The 26,939-nt window shown below is 54.5% G+C and overlaps 1 protein-coding gene across 9 annotated transcripts; it reads right to left on the bottom strand.

Annotated features, from left to right (window-relative positions):
- Positions 1–740: 740 nt before the first annotated feature.
- TRAF1 (TNF receptor associated factor 1) lies at positions 741–24,689 on the bottom strand. Of its 9 annotated transcripts, XM_070795396.1 has the most exons (9): positions 24,287–24,303; positions 22,722–22,831; positions 20,612–21,017; positions 18,349–18,433; positions 9,431–9,496; positions 8,512–8,922; positions 6,675–6,852; positions 4,571–4,719; positions 741–2,036 (listed from the first exon to the last, which is right to left on the bottom strand). In XM_070795396.1, exons 3-9 carry the CDS (start codon positions 20,749–20,751, stop codon positions 1,818–1,820), a joined length of 1,248 nt encoding a protein of 415 aa, XP_070651497.1. In that variant the 5' UTR covers positions 20,752–21,017; positions 22,722–22,831; positions 24,287–24,303; the 3' UTR covers positions 741–1,817. The 9 variants fall into 9 exon arrangements, with proteins under 9 accessions (XP_070651497.1, XP_019822403.2, XP_070651498.1 ...); XM_019966844.2 differs by lacking the exons at positions 22,722–22,831; positions 24,287–24,303 and adding an exon at positions 24,512–24,689; XM_070795397.1 differs by lacking the exon at positions 22,722–22,831 and having other exon boundaries at positions 24,287–24,424.
- Positions 24,690–26,939: the final 2,250 nt, after the last annotated feature.

Raw genomic sequence — 26,939 nt, forward strand, 5'->3', positions numbered from 1 at the left:
AAGTCCTGACGTGTTGGTAGCCTGTCGTGTTTGGCGAGATGCCACTACCCTGGAGCTCTGGCATTGTATTTCAGCCTCGTGAAAGCCCTGTGGGCGGGGCGGGGCCAGGCAGGGCCCTTCTCCGTTTGTAAGTGAACAGGCTGAGGCAAGATGGGATACCGGGTCTGTCCTGGGGGCTGGGCTCTTGGTTTTCTGATACACTGAGCCCACTGGGCCGTGCTGCCCCCTCACCTCCCAGGGAGGGCCAGCCTCAGAAACATCCGGCTGGAGAGGACAGGCAGGGCTGCTAACCCATTTCACAGATGAGAACACTGAGGGTCTGAGGAGTGATTCACAGCCTCAGCAGGTACAGGAGGAGTAAGCTGCAGAGAAGGCTGGAGGGGGAAAGGTGAGGGGGCTGCTCTGGAGCTCTGCATGGCAACATGAAGCCTCAGGGCTCTGGGAGGATGGGCCAGGGTCCTGCAGCAGGTTGCGTAGCGACCTCCAAGGTGAGAGGACAAGCGAGCCCTGGCCCAGCCAGCCAGGCAGCGTGCCCCCGCTTCTTGCCAGCCTCTCCTGTGTAGCATCTCCTCTGAGGTCAGCGAACTTGGTGAGTGAGGCAGGCGGGGCAGTTCCCCCGTTACAGACAGAGGACCAAGGAGGAGAAGCTTGGGTGCCACCTGCAAAACTAGTCCACCCAGAGCTCAAAAGTCACCACCAACTCTCACAACCCTTCATGAAAACTGCAAACGAGATTAAAGAACGGTTCTTTCTCTGGTTTTATACACACAAAAGGACAGCATCTGCGGGTGGCTCAGAGGTCCTGACCCGTCAACTAGAGATGTGGTTACCTGGGTTCAGCGGGTGACATAGGATTCTGTGGCCGAGGGTGGGACCCCCAGGCAGGAGCACAGGGAGTGTGGGTCCCTCTCCTTCTCCACGCTCCTACCGGCTGCTCCTGGGAGCTCAGAGCCCCGGTTTCACCTGGAGGAGGTGGAGGGGCCTTTGGCTGGGGGAGGCGCAGGACACAGGGCCTGCGTGTGGCTCTGTATAGAGGGGAAGCCAACTGCCAGGCCCAGGAGGGGCAGTGCCATGAGGGCCAGCTCGCCCACCTCGAGGTGCTGAAGGTGAGTCAGGACACTGGAGGGCATGGGGCTCCTGAACGCTGCAGCTCGTGGCCTCAGCTGGCCCAGGGGGCCAAGAGTTAGAGACTTTCTGGGCTTGGAAGGAACCATGAAGGTCTTCAAATCCACCCCCGTTTGATGCCCTCCCCAAAGCGTAGCCTTCTGCGGTTGCTTGTTCACCTCCAGTGCCGGGGAACTCAGTCCAGCCTGGGACAGACTGAATTACACTGGGCTCCATCCTTTCCACCCCTGGTTCCGGTTCTGACCCCCGAGCAGGAAGAGAGCAAGCACGGTCTCCACGGTGACCCGCAGAGGCCTCCCCATCCCTGGAGCCCTTGGCTGAGGTCCCGCATCTCCAGCTCAGCATCCACGCCCCAGCCTGGTCCCCACACCCTCCCGCTCTTGGCCAGAGTCCACCTCCACGTTCAGGGCTGGGGTGGCTCTCTGGCCTCCAGTTCTGCGTGGTGAGTGCTGGGGGTCAGTCCTGCACCACCTCCCTCTGGACCTTCCGCCTTCATGGGTCGGCCCCAGGGTCCCGCCACTAAGTTGACGGCGAGTCCCAGCCAATCTGTCAGCCGGGCTCAGGTGGTGCCAGCCCCGGCCCGTCATCATGCCCTGGGGTCCTGGGCACGGGGGCCGGGACCTCGGTCATCGTGCAGCCTCTTCCGAGCGGGTCTCCCGAGGACTCGGGCGTGGATGGCTCGGCCCGCCGCTCTAAGTGTTAGTGTCCACGACGCACTTGACGAACATGGTGTCGTCCTTCACGTAGGCGTGCTTGGGCGACTGCAGCTTGTTGAGGGGGAAGAAGAGCGGGCAGCCGCTGGCCACGTTGGTCTCGCTCTGGGGCCGCTGGAAGGAAGCGGAGTTCAGGTCGGGCCGGAAGGCGTCGATGGCGTGTTCACGGTTGTTCTGGTCCAGCAGCATGAAGGTGACCTGCCGGGCAGCGTGCTAGGTCAGGCCCGGGTCTCACCCTGCCGTCCCTCTGATGCTGAGCTCACACTGCTGTTGCTTTGATTTAGCTCCTCCGGACTCTTTTGCAACCCCATGGACGATAGCCAGCCAGGCTCCTCTGTCCACAGGATTTTCTGGGCCAGAATACTGGAGTGGGTAGCCATTCCCTTCTCCAGGGCATCTTCCCCACCCAGGGATCGAACCCACATCTCCTGTACTGAAGGTGGATTCCTTACCACTGTGCCACCGGGAAAGCCTGAGCTCACGCTGAGCAGAAGCCAAAGAAAGAAAGAAAAGCCACACGTGGCACGTGGTGAGAGCTTGAAAGTAGAAACTCCTGGTACCATGAGTAGGCTCCAGGGGTGTTCTACGATCAGGGCTCAGACGTTCTATCTGACAGGAAGGGGCAACTGTCAACTGTGGTTGGCTGTTAGGGGCTAAAGGCGAGACTGAGTCCTGACAAGGAGGCTGGACCCCTTAAGCCAAGATGCCCCTTTCTGCTCGGAGAGGTTGACCCTTCAACCGCAGCTGGATCCTCTGGGACAAGGCAGAGGGGTAAGAGCAGCCAGGCCTTCCACTGAGCAGATGTCAATTCCATCCTGAAACACAAACCCAGCTTCTGTTCTGCACAGGGGCCCTGTGTGTCCCCAGGAAGCCAGTGATCTTGAAGTGACATATATTCTCCCCTCCGGCCCACACCACTGAAATACCCGTCACCCCCGCCGCAATGGTTCTCAAACTCGGCTGCACTTTAGAATTCCCTGGGAAGGTCTGAAAATTCCCAGTGCCCAGGGCTCACCGTTTACAGTAGTGGGGCCCAGTCATTAGAATTTTTAAAACTCCCCCAGAACGTATGGGAACCGGTTTTGACCTACTGATTCATACCCAGACCCCGTGGTGCCCCGCCCCCAGCCATTTGCTCTCCCTCATCCCCCTTCACCGCCGCTGAGGTCTGGAGTCCACACTCTCCCCCACCCTCTTGCTGCTGCTGCTCACCTTCGGGGGAATGCCTGCCACACCTCCGCCTCCGGCTGCCCTTTGAAACATTCTTAACAAACTTTATTTTTTAGAGCAGTTTTAGGTGCATGGCAAAATTGAATGGAAAATACAGAGATTTCAAGCCTCGCCACACTGCCTCCTACACTGTCAACGTCCCCCACCCGAGAGGAACGTTGGCTGCAACTGATGAACCTGTGCTGAGACATCATATTCACCCGAAGTCCCTAGTTTACTTTAAGGTTCACGCCTGGTTTTGTACGTTCTCAGGTCTGGAAGGTATGTAAGGACAGGAATCTGTCAGTATCATATCAGAGTGTCCAGGAGTGTAGTGTTAGTGGCTCAGTCGTGTCCAGCTCTTTGCAGTCTCATGGACCGGTGCCCTCCAGGCTCCTCTGTACATGGGAGTCTCCAGGCAAGAATACTGGAGTGGGTTGCCATGCCCTCCTCCAGGGGGTCTTCCTGATCCCAGGGACCGATCCCGGGTCTCCTGCACTGCAGGCGGATTCCTGACCGTCTGAGTTACAGGGAAGTCCCTCAGAGTATTTACACTGCCCTAAACCCTCTGCGTTCCACCTATTCATCTCTCCTCTCCTCCATGAAACCCTGGCAACCTTTGATTTTCTCACTGTCTTCACAGTTTGCCTCTTCCAGAATATCATATAATTGGAATCCTACCGTATGTGGGCTGCCGTCTATGGGGTCGCACAGAGTCGGACACCACTGAAGCGACTTAGCAGCAGCAGCAGTATGTAGCTTCTTCAGATTGACTTCTTTCACTCAGTTAACATGCATTTAAGGTTCCTCCATATCTTTTCGTGCTCCCTCGCTTATTTCTTTGGAGGCTAAATAATACTCTGTTGTCTAGACGGGCCGGTTTATCTACGCATTCACCTACTGAAGGACATCTTGGCTGCTTCCAAGTTTTGGCAGTCATGAACAAAGGTGCTATCAATATCCGTCTGCAGGGTTTTGGGTGGACTTAAGTTTTCAACTCATTTGAGTAAATGCCAAGGAGTCACATGGTAAGAGTATGTTCAGTTTTGTAAGAAACTGCAAACCGTCATCAAAGTGGCCGGACCATTTTACACTCTCACCAGCCATGCGTGAGGGTCCCTGCTGCGCCACGCCCTTGCCAACACCTGGTGTTGCCAGCACTGGATTGTGGCCATTCTTAAAGGGATACGGTGGCATCTGCCTCTCGCCCTTTTTCTGAGAGTGCTGCTGGCAGGCTAGACCCACAGTACCTCCTATAGGAAGTTTTCTTTATTCACCCCACTGTGTGAACTCCATCTCTACATGTCTTCCAGGGTGGCTGGTCCAGGCATTTCAGCTCCTGGACTCATGCAAGCAGCAGCCTTGGCTACTAGAGGGGAACTCAGACTCTTGTTTCATAATCGGGGAAACTGATAACACAGAGGGTGAAGGGCTCTCTGCACACAGATAAGCTCGTGGCTAACCCAGGAGCAGGACCCAGGTCTCCTCCACCCGAGGAAGCCCCTCGTTTCCCAGTCCCGTACCTTGTTCCTGAAAGGCCATGGCAGCAGAGCATCATACTCCCCTCTCATGATCACGATGAAGAGGGACAGGTGGGTCCTCTTCCCCGTCCCATCCCCATTCAGGTAGAGCCGCAGGCACAGCTTGTATCCGTACTTGGCGGTGTAGAAAGCTGAAATGCGGAAGCCAGAGTCATTGCCAGGGCAGCTGGCAAGTGCTAGACTTTGCAGATGAGGAAACTGGGGCTGGCAGTTAGGCAAGCCCAGGTCATGGCCCCAGACTGTGACATCTGGGATTGGAGCCGCTTCTCCACCAAAGAGCACCAGGGGGCTTCCCCGGTGGCTCAGCGGTAAAGAATCTGCCTGGAAGGCTGGAGACGTGGCTTCAAACCCTGGGTCAGGAAGATCCCCTGGAGAAGGAAATGGCAACCCTCTCCAGTGTTCTTGCCTGGGAAATCCCACAGACAGAGGAGCCTGGCGGGCTACAGTCCATGGGGTCGCAAAAGAGTTGAACATGACTTAGCGACTCAACAATAAACAAAAACATAGAGCATTAAATCTTGGAGACCACCTGAACCGCTGGATGTCAAGGGCCACCAGAATCGCAGACTGCCAGGACCCAGGCCTGGAGTTTCTGACTCAGCAGTGCAGGGTGAGGACTGAGAAACTTTATGTTTCTGCCAGGGCACAGAGGCGCTGCTGGCCCCACCACACTCCCGATTTAACCGACGTGCACTTCGTAGTCAGGAGCTGGAGCCCAGCAAGGGGAAGTGACCGGCCCACAAAGTCACAGCGAGCTGGGGTCAGGGCCAGAGTGAGGGGCCCGGCCTCGTACGTCCCAACACGCAGCTCTTTCTGCAGCCCCAGGCTAAGCGGCTGGGGTCTCCTGGGGGCTGGGAGGGAGTGGGGAGACTCACAACCTGCCTCGGCACAGGCCCCTGGGATGAATCATCCCCTGGTGATTAGGTATAGGGCCTGTGGGCTCTCTCCTGGGCAGCTGAAAGAGCCATCTGAGTGTGGGTTCCAGCAGCTGTCCCCATGAGGGCCCGTCTGGGAGGGGCAGAGCGGGCACAGCTTGTGCAGGGCGGGAAGGCGTGGAGCGGGGACAGGCTGACGGTCTGACTCATCTCTGCCCTCTGTGCTTTGGTAGAACAGGAAGCCAGAGACACTGCTTGCTTTTTCCCTCTTTGGAAAGCAGCCAGGACAAAAAGCTTACGTGTAGAGGGCAAGGCCACCCCACGAAGGAGCTGCCCCGGTTCCTGAGGCAAGGCGCCTGGCTTGGGGGCCCACCTGCCCTGTGGGGTGGGGCAGACTCCCACGCCCCCTCTTAATCCTAGCGCTGTTGGGCTTGGGTGAGTCAGAGGAGCTGACGGACTGGAAAGGCATGAGGTTGGAGCAGACGTGAGTGGGGGTTAACACTGCCTTCAGCAGAAATCCTCCTTAACAACCCACCCATTTTCCTTAGACACACACGAGGGAGGCAAGGGGGAAAGCACAAGGTCTGAGCACAGACACACACAGCGTCACATAAGCAGGTCTCAGCTGAGGAAGAGCAGCACCGACCGAGTAACTGCCTGCTTTACGCAAGATGAAGTGCCAGGCCCCGGGATCCCGGGAATGAGTAAGAACTGCCCTGATTTACACAATACTCGCTCACATGCTCCCCACAATTGTACACAGATGCCTGTGGTTTTACCTAGATCTCCCCTTGTCTGATTTCAGGTCACTGGGTCTCGGAGGGCTGGGGCACCTGTGAAAGCCATCCTCCACTCCCCTCAAGTCTGCACAGACTCGGGTTCACAGTGCACTCCCTTTCAAAACCGGTATCCACACAAATGACTGAGGTGACTTATTCCTAGTTGCAGAATGTAACCGGTGTTCAGGGAGGCAGAAGGCCAGCCTGGTGCCCACAGCCCCTGCTCCACACGGCGGGGTGGGGAGGAGCCCACCACCTCCACGGGCCTGGCAGGGCCGGGCCTCTGAACGGCCGCAGGCCTAACCGTATGCAGCACGGCTGTCAGAGCGGACCACCCCCTACCCCCGGCTTGTCTCCTGGGCCCCGTGGGGCCTGCCTCCTCTGCAGGTGCCGGTACCGGCCGCCCCGCGCTTGCCTTCCGGGAGGAGTTACCTGGGGAGAAGAGGCTGACGGTCCTGCCACAGGCCGACTCATGGCATCGGCGGGTGACGTTGGTGATCTTCCAGAGGAAGGTGCCGTCGTAGGAGGCCTCCTCCACGAGGCGCAGGCTCTGCTCCAGCTTGCCCAAGGCCTGGTCCTTCTGGGCCAGGGTCTGCTGCAACTCCAACACCTGAGGCGGGGGAACCCATTTAGCCAGAGGCACAGAACCCAGCCTAAGCGTGAGGTACAGATGGCGGGATGTAGAGACAGACACAGCTGTTCCCCAGATGGCCTTCCTGACCTTGCCTCCCTCAGCTGCAGGCGTCTCTCTCTGCATATGCTGCCCTCCTGCCTGGAATTCCTCTCCCTCCCTTCCCCACTGGCCAACTCCTATTCATCCGTCAGGAACCCGGCTCACATAGCCCTTCCTCTGGGAAGTCTTCGACCACTGCCCTAGTTCCGCTGGTTTCCCTCTTCCCTCTCTGTTCTTACAAGCGTCTGCGATATATTTTTCTGCTTTTCCTACAGGATAGATGGTCTCCCCTATCAAGGGCTGGGCCCATGCTCATTTTATCTGTGGCCGTTTGGCTCAGATGGTAAAGAATGTGCCTGCAACACAGGAGATGCAGGTTTGATCCTTGGGTTGGGAAGACCCCTGGAGAAGGGAGTGGCAACCTACTCCAGTATTCTTGCCTGGAGAATTCCATGGACAGAGGTGCCTGGCGGGCTACAGTCCATGGGGTTCCAAGGAGTTGGACGTGACTGAGTGGCTTCCACATGAGTTGCATAGTGCCTGGCATGTAAGGGTTGAGCCACAAATCTTGTCAAGGAACTGAAGACATGGTCACTGCCCTTGTGGGGAGCGGGCAGGCACTGCCTTCCAACGAGGGCAAGAGTTGCATAAATCAATCCTTCACTCTGTCCCTCAAAGCCCGTGTTGGGCTCTTCTAGTAGTTCCTCCATTGACATTTGAAAAAAAATACAAATTTATTCCCAGGGATATTCAGGTAGGGAAGTCAGGAATGGAAGTGAGCATCCTTAAAGAAAATCAAATCCCTAATTTTACAGATGAAAAAGTCACAGTCCTGTGACTTGCTCAGATCTACATAGCAAGTGAATGGTGGGCCTGGAACCAAAATCCAGGCTGAGCTCAACATAAGATGGTGATGTAATATTGTTGCCCCACAAGAAGCAACACAGCATTGTGACTGGTCATATTAAGAGAAGTATAAGCTCTGCAACAAAGGAGGTTACAGTCTGACTCAACCAAGAACTGTCAGATAAGTGAATTATCTGGTGGTGTGGTACCATCATGCTGAAGGGTGGAATTCTTTAGAGACTGAGCCAGAACACAAGAAACACAGTCCTCTGAAGAAGTGTGGACACTGGGGGTGTTTAGCCTAAAGAAGGAAACACTCAGCCAGGGCATTATTACTGACTTCTCATCTCCGAAGAACTTCCATGGGGGCTAGAAGTCAGATGTTTTGTGGGCCCCAAGGAGCAGGGAAGACAGAGGGACTAATTTTGGCTTACTATGAGGGAGAGCTTTCTAAGCGTGAAAAGTGTCCGACAGTGGAATGAGGTGCTTGGGGTGGGAATAGTCTACTGCAGAAGAATTGACGCAAACAAAAGGAAGAGCTGGATGGGGGGTTGAACTATCACTTCTGCTTCAGTCCTCTTCCTAGAAGGTCTCAGGACACAGGAGAGAGATTTTTGATGAGGGCATGGCTGGTCTGTACAGGGAGGAGGCATAGGAGGAAGGCTGGTCCATTTGCTCTGGAGACCAGATGGGGCAAGGGGTAGGGGGGCCCTGAGCTGCCTTGAAGGTGAACTTGCCTCCCAGGCTCACCCTCTGCTCCAGGCTCAGGATGTGTTCGCGGTCCAGCTGGCTCTGGTGAATGGAGGCGGCCAGGGCCAGGTGGGAGGCCTCCACCTCCTTGTTGAGGACAGCGACAATGTTCTCGAACACACACAGCTTCCCTTCCAGCTCGTTCAGGAGCTTCTCCTTCATGAAGTGATGCAGGGCCAGCTCGTCCTGGCTCTCGGAGCAGGGGGCCCGGTAGCAGTCCACCTCCAGGTCCCCGGCCACCTCCACGGCCCCCTGCAGCTGCAGGTCTGACAGGTTCCGTTCCAGGGCCATGGGCCCGTACCCCAGGCCAGAGCCCAGCTGGGCCTTCCACTGCTTCATGAACCCCAACAGCAGGTTCAGGTGGGCGGCCTGGGAGGTGACCTCATGCTCCTCCATGAACTTTGGGCTTCCCTGCCGAAAGAGTGGGGCTGATCAGTGAAAACAGAGGAGGAGGAGGAGGAGGGAGCACCAAGGAGCCAAGGAGAGTCCTGCCATCACAGGTTACCAAGGGATGTCATATCCATTCATCCAGCAACGGGAAGTACACAGCGAGAGGGACGTGGAGAAGGGCCCTGGCGTTAGACACGCCCGTGCTGAGCCGTGTGCACTCCAGCTTCCAGAGCAGCCGTTCTGTCCTGCCCTCAGCACAGTGATGATTCAGGACCATGGAGAGAGGCACAGGGGTTGGGGGTAGTGGGGAGGGGAGGGTCATTGTTGTGATGCTACTACAATGCTCAGGTGAGACTTTAAGAAGAACTCCCCTGAATACAAAGATGATTTACTAGTGATTTTTTGGCTTGTGAGCCACGTAAGGTACATCCAGAGCAGCAGCTGGATGTTGGGGGAAAACCCGAGGGGCTGAGCAAGGAGGTCTGAGACTGCAGTGTACAGACCTCCTTTCTCACACCTAGATACTCACCTTGAAGGAGCAGCCGACACCTGCAAAGGGGCACCCAACTCCAGCCTCAGCCACCTCGGGGTGATCCTGGAAATAAGAACCACGTCACTGGATGTTGTGGGTGCCGGTGGCACGGGCGCTGTCTGTGAAGCACCAGCATCCGCCAGGCAGGGGCTGGGCTGGGCCACGAAACTTTGCACATGCTGTTCATTCTGCCTGGCTGATTTCTTTCCACCCTTCAAGCTTCAGCCCTTCTGTGACCCTCCTTCAAAATGAGATCAGAGCTCCTGCTGTGATCCTGGGAAGCACTGCCGCCCCTCTTGCTGGGACAGGTTCCACCCAACTCACTCTTTGGTTGCCCCCACTGGTCTGGGAGCTCCCCGAGGGTCCCAAACAAGCAACCTGGCAATACCGTTAACCTACGCATAGGTCTGAGGAGTTTGGAAAATGGCTTTCATGGTCATAGTTCTTCTGAGGGCCCCAAACAACACTCTGGGATGGCAGGGTAGGTTTTCTGTTCCCATTTGATTGATGAAGAAACTGAGGCTCACAGAGCAGAAGGGATTTACTCAAGGAGGAACAGCTAGGAGGCTGCACAGCTCCAGGACTCTTCCCACCACATATCTCTTGTTGTCGTTCAGCCGCTAAGTTGTGTCGGTCTCTTTTTGACCCCATGCACTGCAGCACTCCGGGCTTCCCTGTCCTTCACTATCTCCCAGATTTTGCTCAAGCTCATGTCCATTGAGTTGGTGATGCCATCTCTGTCTCTTACCAAAAGCAAACCCAAGAGAGACTGGGAGGACTTTTTTCCCCCCCAAAACATACACCTATAAAGGCCTTAAATACAGAATATATAAAGAACTCTTACAATTCAGTAATAAGACAGAGAGCCTAACACAAAATGAGTAAAACACTGAACAGATACTTCATAAAAGGAGACACATAAATGACAAGCCTATGAAAGTAGGGTCATCATCACCAGCTGTCAGAGAAACGCAGATTATTATAAAATGCCATTGTCTGCTCACTAAATGGCTAAAATTTAAAAAGAATGGCAATACCAAGCTTTGGGGAGAATGTGGAAGAACTGGAAAATACTTGCAGGTTGCTAGTGGGAATAAAAGTTATGACCAACCTAGATAGCATATTCAAAAGCAGAGATATTACTTTGCCAACAAAGGTCGGTCTAGTCAAGGCTATGGTTTTCCTGTGGTCATGTATGGATGTGAGAGTTCGACTGTGAAGAAGGCTGAGCGCCAAAGAATTGATGCTTTTGAACTGTGGTGTTGGAGAAGACTCTTAAGAGTCCCTTGGACTGCAAGGAGATCCAACCAGTCCATTCTAAAGGAGATCAGCCCTGGGTATTCTTTGGAAGGACTGATGCTAAAGCTGAAACTCCAGTACTTTGGCCACATCATGCGAAGAGTTGACTCACTGGAAAAGACTCTGATGCTGGGAGGGATTGGGGGCAGGAGAAGAAGGGGATGACAGAGGATGAGATGGCTGGATGGCATCACTGACTCAATGGACGTGAGTCTGAGTGAACTCTGGGAGTTGGTGATGGACAGGGAGGCCTGGCGTGCTGCGATTCATGGGGTCGCAAAGAGTCGGACACAACTGAGCGACTGAACTGAGCTGAGTGGGAATGCAAAACGGTGCAGCTGCTTTGGGACAAACTATGGCATCATCTCATAAAGTTAAATCATAAAGGAACCTACAGATCATGCTTACCAAGCTAGCAGATAACCCACACATTCCACTCCTAGGGATTTACCCAGGAGAAACTGAAAATGTTTCCATGTGTTATGTAAACGTTCCACAGCTTTACTCGTAACAGGCCCACACTGGAGGCTGTCCGAGTTTTCATCTGCTGGTAGATGGGTGAACAAAGTGTGGGGTGTTCATACCCAAGGACACTCACCACTCAGCAACTGGATGGACTAAATTACTAACGTGTGCAGTAACAGAGCGACCTCAAAACATTCTGCTGAATGAAGAGTCAAACACGGAAGACCGCATACTAGAATTCTATTCCAAGTTAATTTTTTCTTCTGATAATAAAAAAAAATTGTTTTGGCTTCACCATGCAGCATGTGGGATCTCAGATGCCTGACCAGGGATCAAACCTGTGCCCACTGCTTTGAAAGTGCGGAGTCTGAACCACTGGACCGCCAGGGAAGTCCCTAGGATTTCATTCTCATGAGATTCTAGAAAAGGCAAAACCGTAAACAGAAAGCAGATCGGTGGCTGCCTGGGGCTGTAGCTGGGGGAGACTGACTAGCCAGGGGCGCAAGAAAGTTTTATCTGGTGCAGAAGCACTCATGTTCTTAACTGCAGGTCACATGATTGCAGGTATTTACCGGCATCCATCGATCTGTACACTTAAAATGAGTGAATTTTATTACACATAAATAATATACTGACTTTCCAAGAGCTTTGTTGCTGTTTTTAATAAGCTCACGGGGCGATGTGAGGGGAGATCTGGACGGGATGACAGAAGTCTTTGGGCAAATATAAAGTCATACTAGTCGTCCTTCCGTACAAGTTAAACAAGAGAGAGCTGTGGGCTTCACGAGGCAGGTGACTGGAACACAGAGCACAGCCCAGCAGAGGGCCGCCCCACAGGGCCCCACTGCCTCAGGCTTCGGGCACAAGATGTTCCCAATAAGGAACAGAAAACAGATGTTTTCTGGGAGGGAGGCAGCCTTGGCAGGGAGACCAGGCGGGCTCCGCAAAGTACCCCGCAATGCAGCTTCTCCCAGCAGGTAGCTTCCTGATGTGCAGGGAGGGCGGAAGACCCGAGGCCGATGGGGACCTGGTGATGGATGAGGGGTGACTGCTCAGGCCCTGAAACTGCCTCCAAGCCCGCGATTCGAATCCTCTGCAGCTCGAAGTGAGAGGCAGAGGGAGGTAAGAAGGTGCAAGTGAGAAGACTGATGGTGTGGTCCCAGAGTCGCACATGGATGGGGGCAGGCGTCCCTCTGGCAGCTGAGCCTCGTGGCGTTGTACTGTGCATGAGAGCCCAGGCGGACCGGCAAGCGCTGCGTGCGCGGAGCAGGCATCCTGGTTACCACGTGTGGCAGAGGAGCCTGGGGCCGGCCGCTCATGCAGGCAGAGCAGAGGCTGCTGGGGGCCGGCCAGACTGCCACCGCCAGCCACTGCCTCTCGCTCCCTGGGGTGCCTACAGGGGGTGGCTCTGGAGCCGCCCCGTTGGGGTGCAAAGCACGTTTCTGTCAGTTCACACACTTAGCTGTGTGGTCCTGGGGGACTTATTAACTCCCCCACGTCTCAGTTTCCCAATCTGGAAAATGGAGACAATAATAGAACCCCCCCACCCCATGGAGTTATGGTGAGGATTAAATGCCACAATACACATAAATTCTGATACGAGTGACCTATTCTGTTATAATAACATACCACAAATTTAATGGCTTAAACAGCCCACATTTATTATCTTACGGTTCTGGAAATCATAAGTGCTAACATCAAGGCGTCAGCAGGACTGTGTTCCTTCTGGAGACCAGAGGGGAGAACCTGTTTTCTGATCTCTTCCAGCTTCCAGAGGCTGCCTGCATTCCTTGGCTCATGGTCCCTCCCTCCAGAGTCAGAGGCAGCAGCAGAGCATCTTCCAGCTTCCCTCTGATTCTGCCTCTCTTGTCTTCCTCTTTTGAGGACCATTGTGATTACAGTGAGCTCACCAAATAACCGAGTCATCTCCCCATCACAAGATCCTTAAGACCCTTTTGCCATTGCCATGGGCTGAGTAGCGTCTGTGCGTACTAAGTCGCTTTAGCAGTGTCTGTCTGTTTGTGACCCTATGAACTGCAGCCCCCCAGGCTCCTCTGACCACAGGATTCTCTAGGCAAGAATGCCGGAGTGGGTTGCCATGCCCTCCTCCAGGGGATCTTCCCAACCCAGGGATTGAACCTGTGCCTCCTGCATTTGAAGCTCAGAGTCTTAACCACTGGACCACCTGGGAAGTCCCTGGAGACATGGTCTTTAACGAGGTGATTAAGTTAGAATGAGGTCATTAGGATGGGCCCTGCTCCAGTGTGACTGGTGTCCTTATAAGAAGAGGAAGCGAGGACACAGACATTCAGAGGGAAGAGGATGCGAAGATGCTGGGAGAAGACGGCATCCACAAGCCAAGGAGAGAGGCCTCAGGAGAAGCTGACCCTGCCTGAACTTCTTGCCTCCAGAACTTCGAAGAAATCCATCTCTACTGTTCCCACCACCCAGTCTGTGGTCCTTTGTCACGGCAGCCCGAGCAGACTAATAGTCACAGAAGCCAACGTATTCACAGGTTCCCGGGATTAACACGTGGACAGCTCTGGGGAGCATCATTCTGCCTGACACATACTTGGTTTAGCCCTGATGAGCAGGGGCAGACCTGCTATTAGGATAATTATTCGTGTGGATGAAGCACTGCCCGTGGGACATCTTTCTCCTCCCCCTTCATAGCTGTCACACACGCACCTGTTTAATCTTCACACCTCAAAGTTGCAGGAATTCTGTAAAACCCTGTTTCCTCATTGGATTTCTCAGGGGCTGGTCGAGGCGAGGAGCATCCCTACATGCACGTGTATTTCTAGAGAACCAAAGCATTTTTGCAAGCCACCTCCTAGGATCCCTGCAGTCATCCTTCAAGGCAGGCAGGGTGGAGTTGGTTTCACCTCAGTACACGTGGGAGACCTGGGCGAGTGGCTCAGCCTGGGTCATGCGGAGCTTGTACTAGAGAGGGGCCCAGTGTCCCGCAGGCACGAGCCCTTCCGGGGACGCGGCTTTCTCCACCCCCGTGTGAGCACAGCCCTGTTGGGCCTCCCAGGACCACCCAGAGGAGGTCGGGGCTCTGAAGTTCTGCTTCTCTTCATGGAGGTGACGAAACTGAACTCAGGGAAAGCTGCTGACTTACAGGAGACGATGCAAGTTTGGGGCAAAGCTGTGGTGGAGGCCAGGCGCCTGGGATCCACGTCCAGGGCCCTTCCTCCCCACTGGGGAAAGAGGGGTAGCTCATCTGAAGGCAGGGCACCCAGGGCACTAGAGAGGCAAGCGGGCTGGGGCCACGGAGGAAGAAGAGGGCATCCGTCCTGGGCCAAGCCTGTGCCACAAGCGGCCCCTGTGTGAGCGGCCTCATGGCTGGCAAACCGCTAAAAATAAAACTTGCGGTGGAATTTCCTCTGAGGAGGAAACAGAGAAAACACAATCCCAGCCCTGAGCGAACACTTGTCCTTCTGTCCACGTCCGAGAAGTCAGGGGGCGTGGTGTTCCCGGCTGCCTACTGACCCAGGCCCTTTGGGACGGGGTCAGCAGAGGGCTGTTGGGGGGCCTCCACTTGAGGACCCGGGGGCCTCTGATAATGTGGGTGTTAAGAGGATACTGGGGGCACGAGAGAAGCCTCCGTGAAGCCACCGCACGGAAGAGAGGGCCTGCAATGTGCCGGGCACTGCCCACACTGCTGTGCTGGACACAGAGGCTGGCCAAGGTCTTTGAGGGCTGGACGGGGTGTTTTTGCTTACATCTCAGCTAGCGCTGAGGGAGAGGCTTTCTACCAGGACAGGGTGGGCCTGGTCCACCCGCCAGGTCCTGCCCTCCTCTGCATCTGAGCCAGTTTCCTTTCTGTCAACCTCTGCTTGGCTCAAGTGCCACCTCCTCCAGGAAGTCCTGCTTGATTCTCCTGGTTGAAAGGAGTCTTGCCCATTCCTGTTTTCCCAGTACTTGCTGGATTCCAGCACTTAAGACTGACTAGGTATTTAAACCTGTGTAAACAAAACACTTGGGGTGATTCCCCCCTCTGGAGGCAGTAGAGAGGTGCCAGGAGGCCCGGGGGCAGGAAGAAGGAGGCTGGCTCTGCTTCCCCTTTGCGCTAAGACTGGTGCAGGCACACCTCTTCCCTGAGCCTCCATATGTCACCCATTGGTATCGCCACAGCCCATGACGTAGGATGTCATGGGACAGATGAGGTCACAGATGCAACTGCCAAGCTCAGAAGTGTGAGGGGCCTCATTTCCAGGGGCTGGATTTCAACAGACACAATCAGCATGGAGGCCGAAGACGGATTGGAGAGGGAAGCAGTCAGCGTCCTCACACAGACACAGGACGGCCTCGGGGCGCAGGAGGCTGACGCCTTGCCTTTTGCGGCCCCGAGGGAGACACGTCAGCTCAGTACAAAGGGAGAAGAAAATGCACGGCAGTTAGTTCTTCACGGTGGACACGGTGCTTTTGTGCAGCGATGAGCTGCCCGTCACTGCAGGGACACCAAGCCACTTGGCAGGAATCCAGTACAGAACGGAAATGGGACTAGACGGCTCGATCTCTGATGGTTCTCAGATTCTAGGATAATTTGAGGCATTCTTGTAAGCCACTGGCAGCAGAGGCCAGCCTGCTTTCGATCTTTTCGAGTGGCCTCAGAGGGAAGAGACAAGAGCAACAATCCCGTCCCCAGGGTCTCCCGCAGCCAGGACTGATTGCTATTTCCCAGGCTGTCCCGCCAGGCAGTCCCGACTTCACGGTCACTCCTGGAGGAAGGTCATTCCAGCCAGAACCAAGTCTCTAACTGGCTCAACAACCATCCTTTAACGTCTGCTTCTTACAGGAGCTAATCAGTCCAGGGCTCTGAGCGCTTCTCGAAGGGAAGTGACCCTTAACAAAGCCGGAGGAGGAGGACAGACTGAGGAGCGCAGAGAGGGCTCAGCTCAGCCGGCTTCCGGCCCCGCCCCTCCGCCCCACCCACCTCCACTCCCAGGTTTCCTCAGACACGTGTGCAAAGTGTTGCTTTATCATCCGCTGCTTTCCTTTGGTCAAAAGTCCCCCCAAAGTTCCCATCGGGCCAGGAGCTGGCGGAGTCCCTGGTCTTTCCACTGTGGCTTTGTGCAGGTGTCAGACCACTGGCTCACGCCGCCCCCCAGCTTTCCACGGGGTGCACCCCCCACCCCCCCGCGCTGTAGCCTGCTGAGAGCCTGTAATTCCATCAGTGGAGCCACTCCACTGGGTCAAAGGCATCAGGTTTCACACTGCACCCTGCAGGGCCCTAGGAATCCACAGTCTCCGGGGGCTGGGGCAGGAGAAGGAAGAGGGGTGACCGCAGGGCCAGGGGTCCAGGCTCCCCTTCTACTTCCATCTGATTTCACACTAACAAGGATGAAAAAATTAGAACTACTGAATTGGGAGATATTAAAATATCTCTGCTTTATGTTAGCTAGGATTTACACAATGAATCTGGATTCATTCCGTTAAGAGGCAAGACTAAAGCAAACCAGAAACAATCGTCCTGATGCCTTCAGGCAGGTAGTTGCCTTTGGAGGGTGCGGCACAAAGGGTGGAGGCCCACTGAGCACAAAGATGCCCTAGAGGGAGGTTTGGGAAGTTATTCCAGGGTGTTAATCCTATCGGCTCTCACCAGTGGTAGAGAATAAAGTTCCGGGAAAATGCATTAGATCCTTACTGTGATTCCCTTGAGGGTCTGTGGGGCAGAGGGCTGCTGAAGAGAAGAGAGGAAAGCCCTCAAAACCAGCCCTGGTGGGACAGGCATCCCCCCAACTTTCTGGAGGAGAGGGGGCCGGAGCGGGGAAGGGGGAAGGAGGCATGGAGACCTGGACAGCAGGAGGGAGAGCGCCCCGCCAGCCAGTGACTGGCAGTGGGACATCGCGGGCACTGAAAAGGCCGTGTCCAAGGCAGCGTCTTCATTTCACAGGGAGACAAACAGGAGCCATCTCAGCCGTGCGCTGAATTATATAGCCATCCTTGACACCAGGCTCCTGATGTCCCCTACCCCCACCCAGGGCCACAGTTTGGCCAAGGGAAGAGCTTTGGTCCAAAGGACCCGGGTGCCTGGCAGTGTGGACAGCTCGGGTGGCTGGGCTGGTGAGACCTTGGTCACCAGGGAGCTTTGCAATGAGAATCCCCAGTGGGTGTCGGGGCCCCACATGTAAGAAAAGGGGGTTAGATTTAGAGCCGGGGTTAAAAGCTCTGGATTCACAGACCAGTAGCAGTTTTGTTTGCTTTTTAAATTAGGAGATCAACATAAAGATTGCTGCTTTTTAATTTTACCCCAAAAAAGGCTTTACCCCCAATTCCATCATCTGTCACGATCATTTCCTTTATACAAAGACAAGCACAGGAAGGGCATCGTCTCAGAGTAAAGGGTGATTCTATAAATGCAAAGAACTTAGTTTTGTAAGAAAAAGTCATGGCAATTTTCTTTCTTTTTTCTTTTTTTACCTTTTTTGTCATGAACTGGTTTGGGAATGAACCAGGGTGGGTTGCCATGTGGGCACCTCTGGGCTGGACAGATGACCCGCAAGGGTCTTTCCAGCTCAGAAGGGTCGGGGTTCTAAAATGGTGCCTGAGGATGTCTCTTTGGCCCCTCTTACTCCTTCCACACAGCTTGGGGAAGCCGGAGTAGTGAGCTGAGGCTGGCCTGACCCTGTCAGAGAGCAAACAGGGTCAGAAAGAGCTGTCTGCACCAAGAGTTGGCAAACTCTTTCCGGAAAGAGCCAGAGAGTGAATATTTGGGAGCTGGAAGGCCTCTGTTACAACTATTCACCTCTGCCTTCTCAGGGCCAAAGCGGCCACAAGACATACATGACTGAGCTGTGGCTGTGACCCAATCCAACTCTATTTAGGGATCTGGAAGCTTGAAGGCTGGATCATTTTCATGCGTCACAAAATCTCATTCCCCTGTTGACTTTTGAAAACCCTTTACGTGTAAAAACCATTCTCAGCCCGTGACTGTGTACAAACAGGGGGCAGGCCGGGCTGGGCCCGAAGGCCGTGGTGTGTGGATCCCCGAACAGACTCCCACTCTCACCCTGAACCTGTGGGTCAGCCAGGAGGCGTGGGACAAGGGGCTTTCCCGCTGTGAACAGTCTAGACTCAGGACAAGCAGGGAGGTGCCTGCCAGCGCAGACAATGGACAATCTTTCCCGGCAGCACCAGCTTACCTTCTCCTGAGACAGAAGGCTTCCTGGACTTTCAGATGGGGTGTCATCCCCTTTGCATTTGGGACAGATCCGATCCTCGTCATTCCTGGGAACACGAGAACGAATGCCACTGAGCAAGGCCTTCAAGACTCCATGACACCAACCTCCATCCCCAGAGCCCCAGAGGCCTGGGCCTTGCCCAGCATGGCAGCTGATACCCATGAGCATATAGCTCCATCCCAGACCCACCATTCCCACACCTCAAAAACACTGGGCACCCAACGTCTTCCCATAGCTTGCAGTGAGCTTCTCTGGCAGCCGAACCTGATTTGAACTGACTAGGCTGTTAAAGCCCTTCTTATCCCACTTAGTATGAATATTTACGTTTGCAGAAATATCACAGCTTGATGCTTGAACATAAGGCATGTCCCCAGTCCCTGCCGGGAGAATGGCAGAGTAATGTACTGACTGGCTTTTCAAAAATCTGAAAAACTTCTTCGTTTTTTTCTTCAATACATCTGAGCCCAGGGGTTCGGTTAAGGGATTGTGGGTGTGTACTATATAAGTTCTTTGCAGGTTCCTCTATTTTATTCTGGTCTCTTATTTTTAGTAATTACAGATGACTCCGGCCTTTCAGAATAAGAAGGGGCCTCCGAGAACGCCCAGCCTGGGATTCCTAACCAGGAGTGGGTGTCAGATTCTGGATGCGATGACACATGGGCCTACATGCTTTTGTAAAGTGATCTGTTGCCCAGCGAGCGCCCCCGGTCAGGCCCATTTCACAGGGAGGAGAACGAGGCCTCAGAGGACGTAGGGGTGGGCCGAGGTAGAGAGATGCAGGGCAGACCTGGAACCCTTCCCCGCCCCACCACGTTTTGGAAGAAAAGGGAAGGAAACCAAGAAACCCACTGCCAAAGCCTGAGACGAGCCCAGGATGGTAAGACCAGTCAGGCTCTGCTCCCCGCCCCATCTGCCCTTGCCAGCATCACCACCTCTCTTGTCTTTCTCTTAGCCTTGTCCTTTGTCAAAGCATTTGAACTTCTCAAGTTTGCCTCAGAAGTTTCCCACCTCCCTAACCTGTAAAGTCCCCAGCAAAGGTCACGCTGGGGGCGCATGGCCATTTAAGAATACCTCTGCCAGGAAACTGACCTCATCTCTCCATTAGGCCTTGCTGTCCTCTTATAACAGTGTCCACCTTTCCAAGGCTCTTCTGAGGAGTGTTTGGCACACAGTTGGTACATAATAGTTGCATAATAAGGTGGGATACTGATGATCATATTGATGTCGCACCTCTTTGAATTATTTATAATATACACATTTTAATATATATGGTGTATATTGTATATTTTTATACATATGCCAAATGCATGTATTATATACAAAGATGCGTTCACTGCTCAATTGCATCTGACTCTTTGCAACCCCATGACCATAGCCCGCCAGGCTCCTCCGTCCATGGGATTCTCCAGGCAAGAATATTGGAGTGAGTCACCATTCCCTTCTCCAAGGGATCTTCCTGACCTAGGGATCGAACCCAGGTCTCCTGCACTGCAGGTAGATTCTTTACCATTTGAGCCACCAGGGAAATATAAAGATATTTGTATACAATATAAAATATAAAGACATTTATGTACAAATATATAGGAGATGGTGAAGGACAGGGAAGCCTGGCGTGGTGCAGTCCATGGGGTCGCAAAGAGTTGGACATGACTTAGCAACTGAACAAAGACAATATACACATATATAAATCTGTAATACATGAACATACAACAGTGTACTAGATACTTCTGTCCCCTTTGGAAGAGTTCTCAACACAGTCTGAGGTGACGGGTGATACTGTGGCAGGAGACACATCTGTCCAGCGGTTTGTCATTTACCCAGGAGTTTATAGATAAATTCCCTATTATAAGAATCTTTTGAAATGTTACTGATTGGGCCTTGTAACAATCCTGGGAGGTAGAAAATCACTTTACGGGCATTTTATTGACAAGGGGGCTGAGGTTTTGGGACATTAAGCCATGCGCACAGGCCATATAGTAAGTAAGTAGCCCAGCTGGGCTCAGAGGCTCTGCCACCCTTGACGGCCTTCAGCAGAGGGAGCTGAGGGCTTTCTGTGGCCCCTTCTCCTTCCACCAGAAGTCAGATGGGGTGGTATCGGGGAAGCCGAGGCCAGAGAGATGCAGTCACCTGCCTGAGAGCCAGGGGTCCGCTCGCCCTCGCCTCCCATCAGGAGTCCCTCCCTGGCGCCTCCTCCCCAACCTCCCCTTCTCCTCCGACCCCTCACCTCACTTTCTCAGAGAGACAGACGGCGCAGCAGACAGGGCCGGGCTCTGGGGGGTCCTGGCAGGCAGTGGGGGGGCACCCAAAGGGGAACTCGTTCTCATCGGGGGCCGGGCGGGGGCTGCTGGCTGAGCCAGAGGCCATCCCGGGGTCCCAGGCGGGCCGGGGGTGCGGGGCCTGGTCAAAGCTCCTCGGGGCAGGGGCCCAGCCCTGCGAAGTCTGTGCTGGAGAAGTGCTCTCTGCTGGGCCACCGGCTCTGATATGCGGGCGGCTGATGCCTTTATCTTCTCGCTGGCTTGTATGGTTTGACGTCACAGCTGAGTCACAGCAGGGAAGAGACAGGAATTACCCTTGGTGGTGCAAAAAATCCCCTGGATGGTAACTGCAGGCTTCAGGAGTGTCCAGTCATTCTTTCGAGTGAGAGGGAGGTGAAGAGCAAGTCAGACAGAGAGAAGAACCACGTCACGGACTTTCAGGGACGGCAGTTCAGAGTTTCCCCTGTCGGGGGACCTCAGGCTGCCACTGGCTTCCTCCACCTCCTCCCCAGGGACAGGGGCAGAGAGAGCTCCAGTCCCTGACTTGTCTGTGTTCCCTGGGCCCTCCAAGCAGTCTGGGATTCTCAGTGGGGGTAATCACCACTCCAATGGAAATCCCCAGGGTTCTGGAGGCAGGTCCAAAAATGAAAGTTCCCTGCGTACGAGCTCTGCCTCATCCAGAGGTGAAACTCACTTCCTCACAGTGGGTCTCAGTTACCCCATCTGTAAAAAACTAAAAAAGGAATTGCAACAGGGCGTCTCCAAGCCTTCTGTGGGCACTAAAATTCCAGGACCCCATGGCCAAGGTAACCAGGGGCAGCAGGAAGGCCCCTGATGGCCCAGCCCTGCCCAGGGCATTCTTTATCAGCACGGTGATGACACCATGGACTGCTCAGGGCCCTACCCCCACGGCCCCACTAAGGAAATCATAGGTGGCCACAGACTCGGGTCAGCCACCACCACTTCCTGGCACTGAGGAGAACAAAGGTCTAAATAAATACAAGGTCACGGAGACTTGGTCTCAGCAACCCAGTGGGAGGCAGACCCATGGCAGTGTGGGAAGCATGGCTCCTGGCATACCTCCTGTGCCCCGGGCAACATTTTCCTTCCTATTCCTTAGAGCAAGCTGCTGGGAATTCCGCAGGTGCACAGAGGCACAGAGAAGCCTGGTCTGGAGTCACACAGCAGCCGGTGGCAGAGCGCGACTAGGAATTCCGCAGGTGCAAAGAGGCACAGAGGAGCCAGATGCCTGGTCTGGAGTCACACAGAGCCGGTGGCCGAGCGCGACTCGTGCCAGGTCTGTGTGGCTCCAAGCTCTGTGCTCCTTCTCCCGCTCGAGAGGAGACAGCAAGGCAGCGTGGAGCCTGCAGGGCCCAGGACGGAGGGCCAAGCTGCTAGCCTCTGTTTTCTATCAAGTGGAAAAGACGGGCTTCCCTGGAGGCTCAGATGGTTAAGAATCCACCTGCAATATGGGAGACCTGGGTTGGATCCCTGGGTTGGATCCCTGGGTTGGGAGGATCCCCTGGAGGAGGGCATGGCAACCTACTCCAGCATTCTTGCCTGGGAGAATCCCCATGGACAGAGGAGCCTGGTGGCCTGCAGTCCATGGGGTCACAAAGAGTTGGACACGGCCTTCCCTGGTGGCTCAGACGGTAAAACGTCTGCCTACAACGCGGAAGACTTGGGTTCGATCCCTGGGTCGGAAAGATCCCCTGGAGAAGGAAATGGCAACCCACTCCAGTATTCTTGCCTGGAAAATCCCATGGATGGAGGAGCTTGGTTGGCTGCTGTCCATGGGGTAGCAAAGAGTCGGACACGACTGAGCGACTTCACTATCACTATCAAGCGACTGAGCACAGCACAAATGGAAAAGGCAATCAACCCCTCCACATCTTTCTGTCCTGCTGGGCTGCCGTTAGGGGTAATGCAAACTTTCACAGCAGTTTCAAATCATGGGCTTTGAGTTGGGGTCCTGAGTTCATCACTCACTAGCTCTGGGTCCTGGGGCAAGGTCAGTAACTTCTCTGCATCTCAGTTTTTGCATCTGCAAAATGGGGATAATATTAATACCTGCCTCACCTGACTGTCGGAGTAACCAGATGAGACTGTGGTTGAAAGTGTGGCATGGTGCACAGCCCAAGTGAAGTGCTCAGAAGGCTTTGATATTGATGGCACAGCCCTTCCAGCTCCTCAAGATCAGGAAAAAAGATTAAAATGGTAAATTATGCTTATAGTGTTTTCACATTCATTAACTTTAGTGGAGCCTCACAAGTGGGCAAGGTAGGTCAGATGTTATCCTCTGAGTCTAGTAAATTCAACTGCCCACCTTCCCTGGAACGATGCTGAGTCTGCCAGGGGTTGCTGGCAAAAAGGGCATGACATCCTACGCTACTGCTGCAGTGGAAATCAGGTTCTCCAGCTTCACCCGGGCCAGCCCTGGCCTGGCCCTTTCAGCAAATGATTTTGAAGGTTGCTTCATGGAAAGACTGTCCAAAAGCCACTCACTTAACCATACACCCCAAACCTGCCAACTTTTCTGCATCCCCAACTGTTCCCTCCTTCCTTGGTTCGGCATCCCAGATTTCTCTCTCTGTCCAAGTTCTTGGGTCCCGTTCTCTCTCCTCTGCCTTCACCGCCGCCCAGCTCCTTCCTATCAGCCTCGACATGTGTCCAAGCTGCTCTAATGATTAAAAGCGAAAAGTAGCAGGTGCCGTGTTAAGTGCTTTTACAGGCACATCTCATCTCATCTTCACGGGAACCCTAGGAGGCAGGTATTGTCATCTTCAACCCCATTTTACTGAGGCTCTAAGAAGTTCAGTGACTTGCCTAAGGGCTCACAGATAGTGAATGGGGACTCCGGATCCCTGTGTTCTAACCACACGCGGTGCTTTAAAACGCATTACACATTCCTCTCCAGCATCTATCTACACGCTCTCCTCAGTTGAACAGAACTTTTAGAACACACTGTCTACAAAGGCGCTCCGCTTCCTCACTCCAGTCGAGGCTGCCCCAGGCCCGCGGCTTGCCCCAGTTTCTATCCACCTGGCCCTGTGGCCAGCCCATGCCACGCCTCCGGGCGCCTCCTAATTCCCTTCCCTGCTGGGGCTCCCCACCCCCACCCTCGCACTTCTCCTTGACCCCTTTCTCTTCCGAGGATTCTCGGCGCCGCGCACTCGCGTCTGCCCGGCCTTCCCTTCGTCTCTCGGGCCGCAGCTGGACCAGACCACTTCCCCCCGGGAGTCCCCGTGGGCTGCCCCAGGGATGGGTGGACTCCTGGCTCTGCGATCCCACTGCACCCCGCCACCGGAGCCCAGTCCCCCGCCTCCTGGCTCCGTGAGGCCAGAGGGCCTGTTCGAGCTCCCAGCCCGGTTCGTGCGTCCCCCCGAGGGCGGCCGGCACCCCCCGCCGCATCTCCAGATGCGCGCGCAGCGCTGCGAGCAGAGCCGGGCCCGGGCTAGTCAAGGATGAGCGACCGCAGCGCGGCCGCCGGGGGAAGGGCAGGGGGCAGCGAGTCCGGGGCAGGGCTCGGCAGCCCGGACTCCAGGTCCCAGAGGCGCGGGGAGGCTAGCACCTGGGGAGCCCAACGGGGAGCGGGGGTCCCCGGAGTCCCGGGGCAGGCGGGGGGCGGGGTGCGCTGCACCCACCTCGCTGCCGCCGCCTCCTCCCGGCGGCCCGGCCGGAGCTTCCGGTGGCGGGAGGACTTGGCCCCGGCGGCGGAAGCCGGGGAGGGCGGGCCCGGGGCCGGTTCCTGCAGCCCGAGCCGCCTCCCCAGGCGGCCCCGGGGGCGGGGCGAGCGCTCCCCGCTGGGGAAACTGAGGCTCGGGGCGGGATCCATGGTGTGGCGGTCTATTTTTGCACCGAAAACCCACCTGCTTCCGTTCCCCTTCTCCCGGCGCGAGTTCATGGCACACGTGTGGGACTCAGTATGAAGTATTCGCGGGGTAAACGAATGCAGACTTGGGACTCGAACTATCCCGGCCCCTGCCTGCCTGCAGCCCCTTGCGGGGTGGGGCGAGCAGTAGTAACACCCGCGTCTTAGCCCTCTTGGGTTCCGGCAGAGATCCTAGCTCAGCGCTTACTGAGTTGGACGCAATCAGCAAAGAGATGTACAAAGCGGTTCCGAGCGCTTGGCGCTTCCACAAAACTCGGTGTTTTCAGGAACTGAGACTAGTTTTGTCTAAATACACGCGCGCGCGCGCGCGCGCGAACGATCACTTATTCCCTATGAATTTTGTGTATATCAATTAAAATAATTGTACTTAGCGTTGGGATAGAATTTTTGTTTAAATATACAACTTTATTTTTGCGAATTTGATGAAGGCTCCTCCATCAATATCTGCAAGACTGTTAGCTAAGGACCAAGGGAGCCTGCCTTCTTTGCTGGTTATGTTTTCGTTACTCGGAGCCACCCATTACATTCTCTACGTGTTAGGATCTCATTTTTCTGTCCTGACACCCAACTGGAGTTGGGAACTGTGTGTTACTTCTTGTTTGGTTTGGTTTTAACCTGGGATGTGTTTAAGCCTCTAGCTCACCTGGGGCGGAACTCCCACCTTCTGCTGATGCTGCAGGACAGTCCTCCTGGAGAAAGGAGGGCCCCCAGTCTGTCCTGGAGGGGAGACACCTGCCTGCAGACAAGCTGAGGGTCTAAGGGGCCTCCCGGCTGGCAATCTGTGAGACATTGACCAGAGGTGGCTTCTGTGGTCACTCTCAACTCTAAGAGAAAAGGATTTAGAGCTTAGAGTCTCTGATTTAAAAACTCCTTGGTTCTCAGTGCAATTCGTGAAGGCTTTGGGACCTCTAATAGCCATTCTCTGGTCCCATCTCTGTCCCACCCACCCCTTCCTCTCTACCCCAAGCCAGCCTAAGTGAGCAGTCAACCTGACCTTAGTCTCTTCATGTGCCACATCCTGTTTTCAGATTAATGAGCTCATTTGGTGGAAATTTACCAAGGGAAATAGTTTAATTTTGGAAAGTACCAAAAACTCATCTGTAGTCACTCGACTTATTTTGGGGGGCTCTTGAAATAGAGGGGGCATCACCAGGGGACCTCTGAGCCATCAGGGAGCAGCATATTGAAAGCAGAGCCCAATGAGGCTGAACGTGACTCAAAAAGGAATCAAAACCTTTTGGAGACCACTCATCTCTACCCAGTAGAAAAAAAAATTGCAAAAATAAGTTGAAGAAGAAAAGTAGTGCATGTGGCTAAGGCCTAAGATCTGGTGGTATGAGCCTGGGCCACGACTGGGAACGAGAAAGCTCACACAGGGAAGTAAGGGGGTGTTTGAGCCTCAGCGTGCCTCTCACATCCCTGTCTGCTCTCCTTGTTCTAAGAGGCACCAGAGGGTTTCCGTTTTCCAGCCTTCCCCCAGTCCTTTAGCTGTCAGACTCTTGACCTTGAGGTTGCCTGCTAGCCTTGTAGCCTTTTAAGATTGTGGCTCCTGCAGGGAGCTAAGGATTGAGTAGTTAGGAGGACTCTGGAAAATTAAAGTTTTTTGTGCCGTTCTGCATTGAAGATGGTAGAGCATGGGGGACCAGCCCCTAAGTGTCTGATCGCCTCCTTGGCCTGCCCTGTTTCCTAGAGGAGAGACTTTTCATCCCTTCTAAGAGGCAGAATAGAAAAATGGTGAAAATTGACAAGGCGCTGACAGTTTAGTACTGAAGTGAAATTGTGTCTTCCTTCTCTCTGCCCCGCCTCCCCCCAGCTGAAACCTGTATAGATATTTTGGAGGATATATGTATATTTTGGAATGAGCACTGGACTAGGAGGCAGGACATTTGTGTGTTTTTTTTCCTCCCTGTCACTAAAGCAGTTTTGGGGGAGAGTAGATGAATAAATGAGTGCTCAATAGTTCAACAAATTATAGTCCATAGTGTTGTTTTTGTTTTCTAAGTGGAAAATGACCTGGGTGGAATGCCGTGGGTTATCTCAAAATTTGTATTAGCTGTGAGACTGTCTTCAAATGCTTTTTCACCTAGAGCCCAAGGATGCATGCTAAGTCGCTTCAGTCGTGTCCAACTCTCTGGAGACCCCATGGACTGTAGCGTGCCAGGCTCCTGTGTCCATGGGCTTCCCCAGGCAAGAATACCGGAGTGAGTTGCCATGCCCTCCTCCAGGGAGCCTTCCTATCCCGGGGGTCGAGTCTATGCCTCTTGTGTCTCCTGCACTGCAGGCCAGTTCTTCACCGCTGGTGCCACCTGGGAAGCCCAGAGCCCGAGCCTACCAACCAGCTAGAAGCATGGATTTTCTGTTCAGCAAGGAAGACAGCTAGGAGTCTGTGCCTTGGGCTTCTTTGC

The sequence above is a fragment of the Bos indicus genome, chromosome 8 (genome assembly GCF_029378745.1).
Source record: "Bos indicus isolate NIAB-ARS_2022 breed Sahiwal x Tharparkar chromosome 8, NIAB-ARS_B.indTharparkar_mat_pri_1.0, whole genome shotgun sequence".
Taxonomy (NCBI): Eukaryota; Metazoa; Chordata; class Mammalia; order Artiodactyla; family Bovidae; genus Bos; species Bos indicus.

What these genes read in the sequence shown, in the direction of transcription:
- TRAF1 (XM_019966844.2), bottom strand. Translation starts at nt 20,751, where the DNA reads ATGGCCTCTGGCTCAGCCAGCAGCCCCCGCCCGGCCCCCGATGAGAAC. An exon ending in GCCTTCTGTCTCAGGAGAAG is followed by an intron (nt 9,497 to 18,348) that starts GTAAGCTGGTGC and finishes TCTTATTTCCAG; the next exon opens with GATCACCCCGAGGTGGCTGA. An exon ending in CGTCAGCCTCTTCTCCCCAG is followed by an intron (nt 4,720 to 6,674) that starts GTAACTCCTCCC and finishes TCCGCATTTCAG; the next exon opens with CTTTCTACACCGCCAAGTAC.